Below are 14682 nucleotides of genomic sequence, written 5' to 3'. Positions count from 1 at the left end.
GATGTGTACCTTGTCGAGGTGGCGGGAGACGTTAGGATGTGTACCTTGTCGAGAGACGTTATGATGTGTACCTTGTCGAGGTGGCGAGAGACGTTTGGATGCGTACCTTGTCGAGGTGGCCAGAGACGTTAGGATGCGTACCTTGGCGAGGTGGCAAGAGACGTTAGGATGCGTACCTTGGCGAGGTGGCGAGAGACGTTAGGATGTGTACCTTGGCGAGGTGGCGGGAGACGTTAGGATGTGTACCTTGTCGAGAGACGTTATGATGTGTACCTTGTCGAGGTGGCGGGAGACGTTAGGATGTGTACCTTGTCGAGAGACGTTATGATGTGTACCTTGTCGAGGTGGCGAGAGACGTTTGGATGCGTACCTTGTCGAGGTGGCGAGAGACGTTAGGATGCGTACCTTGGCGAGGTGGCGAGAGACGTTAGGATGCGTACCTTGGCGAGGTGGCGAGAGACGTTAGGATGCGTACCTTGGCGAGGTGGCGAGAGACGTTAGGATGCGTACCTTGGCGAGGTGGCGGGAGACGTTAGGATGTGTACCTTGTCGAGAGACGTTATGATGTGTACCTTGTCGAGGTGGCGGGAGACGTTTGGATGTGTACCTTGTCGAGGTGGCGGGAGACGTTTGGATGCGTACCTTGTCGAGGTGGCGAGAGACGTTAGGATGCGTACCTTGGCGAGGTGGCGAGAGACGTTAGGATGTGTACCTTGGCGAGCGGGAGACGTTTGGATGTGTACCTTGGCGAGGTGGCGGAAGACGTTAGGATGTGTACCTTGGCGAGGTTGTACAAGACGTTGAGGCTGCACTGGGAGACGGTGATGTTCATGGTGTCTTTGGAGCAGATGCTGATGGCTGTGCGAGGTTCAGGAAGAATGACGAAGTCGTCTCCGTGAACGGGACTCTTGTCCTGGACCGGGTTGTTCTTCATCTGCAGGAACAAATACAAAGACAATGCTTATCAGGTGTTTTTGTAATTTGGATCTAACTAATTTAACAATCATCATCTGCTGGTGCAGACTCCAGATCTAACACCGACCTTATCCTGCGTGCACTTTACTAAAAACACCTGTACTGGACTGGGTTTCCTTCCATAGTCCAAAGACATGCAGGTGACATGAAGACTCTAAGTAAGCAGGCACAGATAATGAATAGATACATAAAGGGAAAAAATAGTCCATGCATTTGTTTCTTCTATCCTGGATTACTGCAGTTCCTTATTATCAGGCTGAATAAGTCCCTTTAGACTCTCCAGTTGATCTAGAACGCAGCGGCACGTGTTCTGACAAGAACAGGAAAAGAGATCTTGTTTCATCTGTTCTAGCTTCTTTGCAATGGCTCCCTGTAAATGGAGGCTTTCAGCCGACCTCGAAGAGGTTCTGGCAAACCATCGGATGACTTAGAAGAGGGACGGGACTTAGCCTAGACTGTTTTCGGCAAGGAGGAGAACTGCTGACCCTGATTGAGGATCTTGTTGGATGGTGGATGAACTCCTGATGAATGAGTCCTCCATAGAGGAGACAGAGATTCAGGGGAAGACCCGTCCGTTTTCCTGGAGGTCACTGAGGAAGTTAAGAAACAGACACGCCCTGATACGCTGAACCTTCTGGACACTGTTGGACTGTCCTTGTCTCTCCAGTGTCCACTTTCTGACAACACGATCTCAGTATAACTTCCTACCGAGGGCCCCGTCAACACATACGTATTCATTCATTCAGTGACATCCAGTCTTCTATGCCAACACAGTTCAACCCACAGCAGCATGGCACAGCTGACGGGGATAAGGGGCGGTCCGTCGGCCCATCAGAACCGACTGCAGAGACGTCAGTCCTCCTCAAATCTATAAGATACTCTCCACCGTTGCCGTTCCAACACTCCGGGCTGAGAAATAGTAAATGTGTACTTCCTGGCTGACTCTGACTGCAGACCAACAGGTGACTCCGGGCCGGATCAGTGCTGACCACAGAAACTGATTCTTTCTGGGGAGTGCTTACACTGGAACTGTTCTGGACACCGAGGCAAATTTTCTGTAAATACTTCATTTGATTATTTTGGGGACTCATCAGAAGGGAATGGATATTTTGAATGAACTTCAGACCTTCTTTTGGGAGGACAGAACTGTCTGAAACCTCAAAGTGTTCATGGATTTAGACATTGTTTATACTGCAGAACAGGCTGAAACTGTGTCTGTATTATTTCTTATGGCTGCAAACGGTATATTGCATTTTGGTGTTACTGTCTGGTGATGGTGCAGGTGCTGGGATGTGATTGGTTGATTGTAACTGATTTATTTGTCAGATGTGATTCTGAGCGGCCTCAATGACAAAGTGCATCAGGAACAACGTCCAGGTTCAGTAGAGGACAGTGTAAACGCCAGGGACAGCAATTTGAACAGCTCCAAGAGATTTAATGTACCAGAAACAAAACATCTGCAGCTTACAAACACAAAGGTAAAAGAGAAGGGGTGGAGCAGCAGCTAATGGCTAACAGCTAGTAGGTTTACCTCGAGCTGCAGGTTCCATCTGCGTTTGCCACTGTCAACTCGTTCGATCAGAGGCTCCCACACTGCATGAAGCTCATTAAAGTAGTTAACCTGCAGACACACATGTCAGCAACACACATGATGAAACATCTGGCTCAGATTCAGGTGTGAAGGACCGGCTCACGTCTAAAGGACCAGGTCTTACCTCCAGCGTCATGTCGGCTCTCAGCTGCAGCAGAGACGACCAGTTTTTGGCCGATCCATTGAAGGAGGACTCGGCCAGCAGCAGAGGGACGGTCCGATGACCCAAACCGGACTCCAGAGTCACCTGGACCACCTGTGGGGCGACAACACATCATCAACAGGAAACAGTTCCACCCACCTCATTCTAAAAAACTAAAATGTTTATTCTGAGATGTTGTACCTTGACCTCTGCAGCAAAGCTCTCGCCCTCGTTGTGTCCGTCCTGCTCTCTGAAGTTCTCGGTGATCTCAGCAGCCTGGTCCACTCCCAGGAACCAGAAATTACAGCCGTAGATGTTCATGACCGACCAGAGGTCGTCGACGCCCGGCCTCAACTCCTGACTCTGCTCGTCACACTGCTTGGCCGTCATGGCGGCTGTTATTGTCATCACCGTGTTGAGGATGAACGGTGAGATCTGCAGGACAAAGACCCGCTTATGATGAGTACATTGTTGGCCCACCACCTGGAACTGGTCTTCGCTGTTTCTTTATGACGACACACTGACATCACCGTGAGGCCAGCCAATGGTCAGACGGGTTTTAAACAAGCATTTTAAAATCTGATTACATCCATTTATACATTTTTACAAACTGACACAAATGAACGGACCTTGATAATGACTTCCTCCACCATCACAGAGCCGCTCAGTCCTTGGTTAGCGTGGGTTTTGGTTTCCAGGGCAAGTGAGCAGGGTCTCAACACCTGTTGGAAAGAGTCAGACGGACCTTCAGCATAAAGCAGATGGACTGAATAATAGAGGATTGTTTCACATGTTTACTGTCCAGCTTCCTGTGGTTTCACTACAGATGACAAACTCAAACAGCTAACTGTGAGTAAACAGCTCCCCCTGTTGGAGACTGTAGTCTGAACAACATGGGACACTTTTCAGTTCACATGGAAAATATTGTGTTAAAGCACCACTTGTGGATTCATCCGCCACAGAAAATAGTCCCCCAACAAATGAACCACTTCTTCCTGTTTGTTTGATAGAAAATTACAGAAATGAAAGTGCATCTGTGAGGTGTTCCTACAGAAGATTTACGTCTTCAGGAGGAACAAGCTGGTTCAGAGCTGACAGGCAGTAAAACTCTTCATGAGGATGTCTTGCCAGGCCATAGTTCTAAATAGGACTTTTGTTCTTAACTAACCTGCCTGGATAAATAAAAAAATTTGAAAATGACAGACACATTGTTTGTTTGTAAGGATAAAAAATATAGAATTACAAAAGACTGGTCTTTAAATCTTAAGACCTTCTGTGACCCCACATGTGACCCCCACGTTCATGTGACCTTACAGTGGTAACAGCCTTGTCCTTCTTGTTTTGGATGAACGGGCAGGCCAGGACTTTCAGCTCCCTCAGGTTGGCTCTCATGTTCTGGGTAGCGTCCTCCTCGGCCTGCAGGGTCATGTCACACTGAAATGAGGCCACGAGAGCGGGGGCGTCCGCTTTCATCAGGCTGGCTACAAACACCACCTCTGGGTCCACCACCACCGCCCGAAGACGAGTCCTGACCATCGAGGCTGCAGGGAGAAGACCAACAGGTGGTCTGGTTTCAGTCTACATTCTACTGTGGGTTTATGTCTGTCTTTACTTTCACTTTACTGATGAATAAAATCTAATCTGCTACTTCTTCACCTGTGACCAGCTGAACCAAAGAGGGATTTGAGGCAGTAATGCAAAAAGCAAAGATTAGAACAAATTCCCACAAAAAAAAAACTGTGTTCAGAAGGACACTTTCTCCTCTTTCTGTTGCTCATCTACAAGCTGTCAGATTCATCTTTAGATCCAGTTAGGGGGTCCCAACCCCTTTCCACAGTGTTCATTTGTGATTATCATGTTTTAAAATCTGATGCTCATTTTTTTTTAGATAAGCAGCCCGGCCTTGTGTTAGTGTGGATCTCTTGGTCTAACCGGTCTTGCTGTCGGCTCGCGGCTCGGCGGTCTGTCTCAGTGGCAGTCTGTCGCTCGGTGCAGAGGCGGTGGTCCGAGTGGAACTCTGTGGCAGAGCCTGCAGGAAGAAATCTGCGACGGCCATCAGAAACTCCACGCTGGCACACAGGTAGAGTTTCTGCAGCACAGCCACCACCTCCCGTTCTGCAGCACTCTGTCGATACGTCACCTCCACCATGGCCTCGGAGCTCTCCTTGTCTCTCCGCCCCACCATGCTGAGGAAACAGGAAACACAGCAGGGAAAGTTAAGGACGTAACGCAGGGACTTCACTGAGAATGAGACCATTATCAGTACGATAAACACTGATTGATAACAGCCACAGATTTATGGGTGTCACTACAAACCACTGCTAATTTTTGTTCTAAATGCATCCAAAATCTAATTTATTTATGGATGTAAATTTAGTGAAAAGACAAAATACAATTTTACATGTTTTCTAATAAAGTGAGGTTTAAAACAAGCTGTTCTGTAATAAAAGACTTTTACTGCAGCGGTGCCGTTTCCTATCCAAACTAACACTCAGCTGCAGAAGAGAAAGTCCTTTTCAAACTGCCTGCTCAAGTCTTCAGATCACTTCTTCTCTGAAAGAAGTCTCAGAGGTCATGTGACTCACCGTGAGGTCACCCTGTCCATGCCTGTCCTCATGTCGTCCAGCGTGCAGGCGCTGAGGACAGTGGACACCTCCATGCTGCCGTTGGCCAGGATCTTCCCTGAAGTCTTCAGCAGGTGGAGCGCGAACTCGCCCAGTCTCAGGTTCTCCTGGTGCTGCAGGTCCAACGGCTGACAGGAACAGGAACAACAATCAGAGTGCTGATCCTGGACCAGCTGGTCCTGATTCAGATCACCTAAGCCCCAAAGACCTCCAAACACGTAGCTGGCCAGACGCTTCGAACGTCCGGCATGGCGGTTCAGTCCGACCCGGGTACGAGAGAGTGATGGCATTTATCTCAGGAAGTAAGGAGGGAAAGAGTTCACGCTTGTGACCTGAAGAACGAGGACCAGCAGGGGAAGCAGGACGGACCAGAGTACTGACGGTACCAAGGGGATTTTGGGATTACATCAATTAATAAATACAAGGTTATAAACGTATGTAGCTCTGGCACACTTGAAGAAGAAGCAGAAGCAGAAGAAGGAGCAGAAGCAGAAGAAGAAGAAGCAGAAGCAGAAGAAGAAGAAGCAGAAGAAGAAGAAGCAGAAGAAGCAGAAGAAGAAGCAGAAGCAGAAGAAGAAGCAGAAGCAGAAGAAGAAGAAGCAGCAGCAGAAGAAGCAGAAGCAGAAGAAGAAGAAGCAGCAGCAGAAGAAGCAGAAGCAGAAGAAGAAGCAGAAGAAGAAGCAGAAGCAGAAGCAGAAGAAGAAGCAGAAGCAGAAGCAGAAGAAGAAGCAGAAGCAGAAGCAGAAGAAGAAGCAGAAGCAGAAGAAGAAGCAGAAGCAGAAGCAGAAGAAGCAGCAGAAGCAGAAGCAGAAGCAGAAGAAGAAGCAGAAGCAGAAGCAGAAGCAGAAGAAGAAGCAGAAGCAGAAGCAGAAGAAGCAGCAGAAGCAGAAGCAGAAGAATTTCCAATGCAGGTATAAAAGTCCTTAACCACGTTATTAAAGCCATCTCTTTACATACTGACTGGGTTTGTGAATGGCACTCATCACAGGCTCCTTTAAATCACTGTGGTTCTTCCAGGGGGAGGAACTGATCACATGACCCCAGCCCGGTTTATTAATGCTCATTAAAGAATCCTCATCAGCGTACATAATAATACCTGGATTATTGTGCAGAGATGGTTTAGGATGAAGGTCAGACATTAAAGAGCTGGTCTTCCAGAAGCTGTACTGACTGACCTGTTTTGGGTCATTGCTGTACAGAATCAGACCAAGAGACTCGATGGTGAAGTTAAACTTCATGGTCTCCACAGCTTCGTCCTCCTCTTCGTCACTGCTTCCAGCGGGCTTCCCAGCATCCCCTGAACTCAAACACAGACCACATCAGCAGCTGAGACACAGAAGGAGCTTCTACATACATGAACATCTGTTGACATGGATCGGTCCTGGCAGACCTGCAGGGGGGCCTCCGGCCGCCCGGAGCTGCACGCTGGCCTCCTGTCTCGGGGCGGGAGGCTCCAGACCACCAGCCTCTCCCAGATTCTCCATCAGGATCCTGAGCAGCACCGTCAGGTCATTCTGGCTCAGCTCCACCTACAGGCCCGGCACGGACACAGAACTTAGTACAGACTGAGGGATCATCGTTAACCTGTCAGCACACCTGGTTACTGTTACTGCTGCTCCCTCAACCCAAACAGAACAAAGACACTGGGTGGGTGTGTGTGTGTGTGGTGGGGGGGGGGATTACAGGGATCATCAGACACACCAGGAGCCCCCCAACACTGATCCTGAAGGGGACGTCTACAGACTCTCAGGTGTGGGTTCACTACAGACCAGCTGCCTTCAGGTTTCACTACAGAGGAGACTAGTGACGCTACACTGCTCCAGAACCAGGCTCAGAGGGAACCGTACCTTTGGGGATGTACGAGTCGACTGGTTGCAAAAAGAAGAGCAGAGGAGTTAGAGACCGTCTGCAGGGAGACAGTGAGCTCAGACAGCAGGTTAAATATGTGGCGTTGGTCTTTATGATGCTGGTGGAGGTGGTCTATGATTCAGGTCTACCTCAGCAGGAAACCCACGACTACAGGAGACGTTCCAGTCAGCTGTCAGCCTGGGCCTCCTGGTTTCCTAAAACCACCATCGGCCTGGGCCTCCTGGTTTCCTAAAACCACCATCGGCCTGGGCCTCCTGGTTTCCTAAAACCACCATCGGCCTGGGCCTCCTGGTTTCCTAAAACCACCATCAGCCTGGGCCTCCAGGTTTCTTATAACCACCATCAGCCTGGGCCTCCAGGTTTCCTAAAACCACCATCGGCCTGGGCCTCCAGGTTTCTTATAACCACCATCAGCCTGGGCCTCCAGGTTTCTTAAAACCACCATCAGCCTGGGCCTCCAAGTTTCTTAAAACCACCATCAGCCTGGGCCTCCAGGTTTCTTAAAACCACCATCAGCCTGGGCCTCCAGGTTTCTTATAACCACCATCAGCCTGGGCCTCCAGGTTTCTTAAAACCACCATCAGCCTGGGCCTCCAGGTTTCTTAAAACCACCATCAGCCTGGGCCTCCAGGTTTCTTATAACCACCATCAGCCTGGGCCTCCTGGTTTCCTAAAACCACCATCAGCCTGGCCCTCCAGGTTTCTTAAAATCACCATCAGTCTGGGCCCCCTGGTTTTCCTGGCCTTCCAGCCCATCAACACTCCCCCCTCACCTTCATGGGCTTCAGATGTCCATCGACCTCCACAGCGACCATCTTCTTGTACCAGGAAGCAGCCAGGTTCCTCTTAATGTTCAGGTTCAGGTTTACCGGTTCCAGAAGCTCACTGCAGGGTGGACACGTCGCCGGGTCCATAAGGGTCCTGATAGACAACAGAGTTTACATGTTCACTGAGCAAGATTACACATGGACCAGGATCAGGGGACAAGGGGTACAGTCATAGTAAAAGTTGGAATGGTTCAGAGTTTCTGAGCTCGTCCCGGGTTGCAGGTGCATGCAGAAAAGAGGGGACTGGAGGAACATGAACTGTAGTCCAGACTAAACCCTAAAGTCTTTGGTTTCATGTGATTTTCTGTGGTTCTGGTGCAGATCTCAAATCTGAACAGGACTAACTGACCTGGAGAGTTTGAGTTGCGTCAACTGGACGTCCATGTTGTCGATGACGGCCGGCAGCGGGCATCCATCGACGGGTAGCAGAGAGAAGCTGTTTCCCACCGTGATCAGACCCAGGTCCATCACAAGTGCATCATGGGAGGTGGAGGACTGGGGGATGACGATGAGCGGAGCCTTCAGCTTGATGTCCATGGCCAGACGGTAACTCTTCTGCGCAAAGTCTCGAACGCTGGACGCCGCCTTCTCCGCCGCCTGAGCTGTGGCGGCGCTCAGAGCTTCTTTAGCCATCTGGAAGTTGTTGGCGAAGTTCTGAACGAAAAGACGTAAACAATGAAAACCGTTATGAACTAAATCTAAACCTAAAAAAACTGCATTAAAATGTCTTTATTCACCAAAAACTGAAATAATACTAATTATAAAAAAACAGATTTCACCTGTTTTACAAACTATGATGCTTCAGAGATGATCAGGGAGCATAAACATATAAACTCAATGTCCTCGGTTCGATTCCCAGCTGCGGCACCATATTTCCTGTCTGTATCTCTGCTATAATCCAAGCCTGTGAAACTCTCCCAGGTTCCAACTACCTGCTTCTTATTAAAAACCTCAAACTCACCAGCAGAGACACGATGAACTTGTGCAGGTAAACCACCTGGATGCAGCCCACGTTCAGCTTCACCCTGCCGTCGGTTTTGGAGGTGTCGGCGTAGCCGGCGCCCTCTGTGGCGTTGGGCGTCAGACTCATGGTGAAGCTGAACACCTCATCACCCACGATGGAGATGGCCTGAAGGACAGAAGAGTTCAACGACAGCAGTATAGACAATCCAGGTCCGTCTGTCGTAGACCGGGACAATTTAGACGAGTCCAGCATACTCTGAGTATGCCAAAGGAAGTATGAGGTATTATAATGTAGTACTGGAGTCCAGTGAAGTCTGTGGTAGTCCTTCAATAACAGGACATTCAGTACCTAGAAAAATGTGTACTGTCATGTCTTCAGAGTTTTGGTATTGACTTGGTACTGAAGTATCAGCCCATGGTAGTAAATAGTCCTTGGCAGTCCATGGTAGTCTGAGTATGTCAAGGGTAGTCTAAAGTAGTGTAATGTAGTCTTGGACCCAGGGTGGTGTGTGGTTGTTCATGGTAGTCATGGTAGAGGGGAATGATTCTGTTCAGGGGTGGTCTAGGCTGATCTGAGTACTCCCAGGTAGTATCCTCAGGGTACTTTAGTGGGGATTTTAGTGTCATCTGTGGCAGCACAGGATAGTCTACAAGAGTCTGGGGCACTCCAGGGTGGTCCAAGGAAACAGGTTCAGGTTAGTCTGGGAAAGTCTAGAGTTGTCCGTGGTTGTTTGTTTTATTCATACGTCATCTGGGCTTCAAAAACTCTCTCATATGGTGCTTTAATACCTTCTTGTGGATGCTTCTGGGATCAACGTTGAGGACGATGAAGTCTCTCAAGCGGGCCGATATGTCAGTTTGTGGTCCTTGCACCAGCAGAGAGCCATTAAGACCTGCAGGACACATCAAATGGTTAGGGTTGGTGCTGACCAATGACAGCAGACAAAAACTCACAATTCAGTACCTTGGATCTTGATGTCAGCCATGTTGCAGCTTTGGTCGCAGACCAGGACGTTGAAGGCTCCCAGCGTCATCGTCACCTTCAGGTCGATGACCTCGCTGTCTGCCGGTGACACCAGGGCGGCTGGCAGGAAACAACACAACACATTAAAGCCGGTCCGCCATGCTGAGTCTGTTTTCACTACATCATGAGGGAATGCTGTACTGACTGGACTTGGTGGAGACCGTCTTGTCCTCTGTCCTCGGTCTGATCTCCTTCTCTGGAGACGTCACGCTGCTGGACGACAGCGCAATCGACAGAAAGTTGATGGCTGACAGCAGAGCCTCAGTGTGGAGCATGAGGTCCAGAGAGGTGAAGGTTACCTAGAGAGAGAGGCGTTATCTCCAGGTCAGCTACCACGCAGGGTGCTGGGTTCAGAGGGGATCAAACCTGTGAGCACCCGCTCTACCTGTCGGCAGGACTAACTTACAGAGTGCTTTCAAAGGCACTTCTTGGAAAATGTTAGGAAATTCCAGACCATTAAAATAAATCACTCGGCTGCACTGCCATCGCTCATCCCACCACCAGGTGGAGCCAAAGAGTTTTATTTCCCACTCTAACATTAACTGAGTGTGAGCGTGTCAGTGTGCGTGTGCGTACAGACTCACGTTGATCATCTGTTCCGTGTTCTTGTGCACTGTGCAGAAGTTCGGCCCCGAGCGGTCGGCCTGAGAAAACGGTCAAACAAACAGGAAGTTGAAGTTGATTGAAAACACTGAATCATCTCCTGCTCTGGGCGATGACAGCACACCTGTGCATCTCAACAGGTAATCAGATCATTGCTGATGTCATCACCTTGAAATACTGCACTTTGAGCAGTTCAGCTCCAGACTCTACCGAGGAGCTGATGAGACACAACGGCTCGCCGCTGGAGTCTGAAACAAGACAAACATCACATCATCATACTGCTATACGTTTATGTTTGATGACATGTACACCTGCAGTTTCCTGTCCAAACAGGAAGTAGCTGGGACACCACAGAAGGGGCAGTTTTATACCCCACAGGAACATTGACAGAGGACGAGTATTACTGAACCCGCTGAGAGGCTCTGACCTTCGAACTCCAGGCACTTCATGGTGATCTTGTTGATGTACGTCGTGGCACACATGTCGTACTTCCTGACTTCGGTATTGATGCCCAGGTGAGCGACATGAAAGACCAGGAAAGGTGACTCCTTCTGCTCTCTGGGCTTCTTAAGGGTCAGCAGCACCTTCAAGAGGAAACAGGAAACAGAACATGTAAAATAAGGTCGGCAGAGCGCCGCCATGTTGGAGGAACAATCAGAGAGTCGATGGGGATGAATGGTTTCTGATCGGACCGGACCGACAGCTACAATATCAGGTGAGCTGTTCCTGATCGGACCGGACCGACAGCTACAATATCAGGTGAGCTGTTCCTGATCGGACCGGACCAGAAGCTACAATATCAGGTGAGCTGTTCCTGATCGGACCGGACCAGAAGCTACAATATCAGTTTGTTTTATTTTTAGGATTTCTGATGTCAGACTCAAGGTGCTGGGAGGGGGACAGCTTTGTCCGGTCCGAACTTCGGGTGGACCGGGCAGTAACTGACAGGAGGAAGACGTCTTTTCCATATTGTCTTGGTTTGCAGAGAAAAACCTGAATCCAGCTCGTCACAGCATTTAAAGATTTTTACCTCTTTGATTTCAAAATTGAGGAGAACGTTGACGGTGTTTTCAGTCAGGCTCATGGTGGTGGTGGCCAAAGCTGATCCCGTCTGTAACGATACCAGCTCCACCGGCTGCTGAGCAAGCTCCGCCTTCTCTGAGGAGGAAATGAGGTCATTAACAAACACATTCCTCCGTCTCCAGAGCTTCATTCAGTGTCTGACTAATCAGGTTAGGCTGCACACTGAACCAAACAGTGTTATATATAAAGATTATCGTGTTGATGTAGGACAGGTAGATTTCCCATCATGCACTGAGAGTAAAGTTACCTTGAGCCACCTGTCTTTTGACATCCATGCTGTGCTCTTTACTCCCCTCCCCGATGTTCTCCACCAGGACCATCATCAGCACCCCGAGGTCTTCCTCGCCCAGACTCATCTGACAAACACACGAAACCGTTTCACGTCTTATTCTGAAGAACTGATCCATCACAGTTTAAACAACAACAAACACGCGAGACCTACGTTGAGGGACCGCAGGACCCCCTGGACCTGGACTCCAGGAAACTTGGTGAACCAGGAAGCAGCCAGGTTCCTGGTGACGAGCAGCTGTAAGTTGATTGGCTGGAGGATCTTAAAGTCAGGCTGAGAGGAGTCTTGTTTCAGCGTGGTTCTAAAAACACAAGTATCCGGAATTTACTCAGCTTTCTGTTTCTGTGTTTGGTCATCTGCATGTTTCAGTGCAGCTCGGATGTTGTGAAAACGCTTCCTGTTGGTGTGTTCAAGGACGCTCAGACACTGCAACAGAAACAGCCACTTCACTCTCTCCCTCCAATGACTGGGTTTTTCTGGTGCCTTGTGTTTATAGAGTACCGGAGGTGATCCTAACCCTAAGCCTGCCCTGATGAAGACTCTATGGTACATGTAAACTAATCTGCCCGACTAAATACAGGCTTTGTATACAATGTTCCTCTCTCTATCTAAAGGCCAAATGTGGCTTAATAATGTACTGACCACTCACAGGGCTAGCTGGTGAACTGCTGTAGCTAGAGAGTACGGGTGGGGAAAAAAAAAATAAAATAAAATCGATACAGCATAGTATCGCAATATTTTGCAAGGCAATATCGTATCGTAACACGAACGTCAAGTATCGATCTTTTATTATATAAATTGTATATGAGAAGTTTGTTTAAATAAAATTGCTTTTTCAGTCCACTAGAAAAAGAATTTTCCTTTGGGGACACAATTTGAAGTTGGGAAAAAGATAAAATATTGCAATAAATTGCAATATGTTTAAAATTGCAATAATATCGTATCGTGACACAAGTATTGTGATAATATCGTATCGTGACACAAGTATAGTGATAATATCGTATCGTGACACAAGTATAGTGATAATATCGTATCGTGACACAAGTATTGTGATAATATCGTATCGTGGCACAAGTATTGTGATAATATCGTATCGTGGCATAAGTATAGTGATAATATCGTATCGTGACATAAGTATAGTGATAATATCGTATCGTGACATAAGTATAGTGATAATATCGTATCGTGACATAAGTATAGTGATAATATCGTATCGTGACATAAGTATTGTGATAATATCGTATCGTGACATAAATATTGTGATAATATCGTATCGTGACATAAATATTGTGATAATATCGTATCGTGGGGCCTCTGGTGATTCCCACCACTACTAGTTAAGGTCGTCCGGAGAGGTATTTCTGACGGGCTGGATTCTGGGGTTCGGCCTGGGGAGGGTCTACTGCTCCTGTCCTCGACCTCCAAACCCTTCTGCAGTTGCGTTGTGTGATAGAGCTATGAGATCCAGTAGGCCTCGTGGCCCAGATGATCAGCTGTATATATGTGAATAATCACCCCGACAGCAGTGAAGCTTTAGGGGTGAGCGGCTCTCAGAGCTCAGCTCTCGGCTTGTTATTGGTTCACCAGAGATTTGTTGTGCTGTGAGTGAATCGGTGAAAGTGCTGGTGTGACTGGGCCTTCAGGACGCCTGAACTACATCTTTTCATGATCCTTTGATTTTCCTCGTTTAGAGCTCACGGATGCTAATTGACCCGATCAAAAAACGGTTTCAGAACATCCCTGCTCACTGAGACCGAGTCTACTGATCCTCAGAGCTTTGATACCTGGAGAGTTTCAGCTGAGTCAGCTTGACGTCCATCTTCTCCACCACCGCCGGCAGACAGAAGCCTTCAGCCGGCAGCAGGGAGAAGCTGTTCCCCACCGTGATCAGACCCAGATCCGCCACCACGGCATTATGGGAGGTGGAGGACTGCGGGATGATGATGAGCGGTGCCTTCAGCTTGATGTCCATGGACAGACGGAAACTCTTCTGGGCGAAGCCCCGAACTCTGGACGCCGCCTTCTCCGCCGCCTGAGCTGTGGCGGCGCTCAGAGCTTCTTTAGCCGTCTGGAAGTTATCGATGAACATCTGGAGAACAAAATAAATCTGGAGTGAGTCGACAAACAACGCAGCGTCACATGATCAAGACGCCATGAAGGAGCAAAGTCTGAGGGAGACGATGTGAGGCGTTCACTGCCTGGACAGAGTGTACAGTCATTTCTGTTTCAGAAACCTTCAGTTGAATAATATGAACCTCAGAATCACAACACCAAGTCGTTCATCTGCTTTACTTCACAAATACATTTCGGCATTTACTGAAAATAAATGTAAGGACTGAATAGTAATGATTACAGGTTCAAAGATGTCTATGAAGATTCTCAGTCATCCAGGTCATAGTTATCCAACGAAGGTTAAAATGAAGGGCAACTGGACTTGGTTGAAGATACTGGAAGACGTTTCGTCCCTCATCCAAAGGACTTCTTCAGTTCTGACTGACTGGCAGGGAAACTCAGCTATTTAACCTCAGTGGGGTCGTTGGCCCGGGTCATCGATACCGCTGGTTCATTAGTGTTCCTTGTTGCTGTGACGACAGTCGTTACAGTCGTTGAGACTACCTGTGGCCAAGACTGAACGACCATCGTTGGTATCTTCACCTGAGGACAATAGGTTACGTTTGTTGAGTTTCCTGGG

The 14682-nt window shown here is 48.5% G+C and overlaps 1 protein-coding gene across 1 annotated transcript in view; it reads right to left on the bottom strand.

Annotated features, from left to right (window-relative positions):
* vps13c (vacuolar protein sorting 13 homolog C) overlaps positions 1–14682 on the bottom strand; it is a 48512-nt gene that overhangs the window by 25345 nt on the left and 8485 nt on the right. Inside the window, exons 7-29 of the mRNA XM_046033207.1 lie at positions 13775–14079; positions 12144–12291; positions 11949–12057; positions 11649–11776; positions 11046–11202; positions 10787–10866; positions 10600–10659; positions 10161–10314; positions 9956–10075; positions 9781–9884; positions 8990–9157; positions 8378–8682; positions 7975–8122; positions 6723–6861; positions 6508–6629; positions 5294–5460; positions 4641–4894; positions 4023–4249; positions 3338–3430; positions 2910–3143; positions 2691–2822; positions 2507–2596; positions 779–934 (exon numbers count right to left, since the gene is read on the bottom strand). Coding sequence (XP_045889163.1) covers positions 779–934; positions 2507–2596; positions 2691–2822; positions 2910–3143; positions 3338–3430; positions 4023–4249; positions 4641–4894; positions 5294–5460; positions 6508–6629; positions 6723–6861; positions 7975–8122; positions 8378–8682; positions 8990–9157; positions 9781–9884; positions 9956–10075; positions 10161–10314; positions 10600–10659; positions 10787–10866; positions 11046–11202; positions 11649–11776; positions 11949–12057; positions 12144–12291; positions 13775–14079 — 3600 coding nt within the window. The remainder of the gene's footprint in view (positions 1–778; positions 935–2506; positions 2597–2690; positions 2823–2909; positions 3144–3337; positions 3431–4022; positions 4250–4640; positions 4895–5293; positions 5461–6507; positions 6630–6722; positions 6862–7974; positions 8123–8377; positions 8683–8989; positions 9158–9780; positions 9885–9955; positions 10076–10160; positions 10315–10599; positions 10660–10786; positions 10867–11045; positions 11203–11648; positions 11777–11948; positions 12058–12143; positions 12292–13774; positions 14080–14682) is intronic.

Source organism: Micropterus dolomieu, linkage group LG20 (assembly GCF_021292245.1).
Source record: "Micropterus dolomieu isolate WLL.071019.BEF.003 ecotype Adirondacks linkage group LG20, ASM2129224v1, whole genome shotgun sequence".
Classification (NCBI taxonomy): Eukaryota; Metazoa; Chordata; class Actinopteri; order Centrarchiformes; family Centrarchidae; genus Micropterus; species Micropterus dolomieu.
Note: the sequence above shows the minus strand (reverse complement) of the source record. Positions and strands in the feature narration are given on the sequence as shown.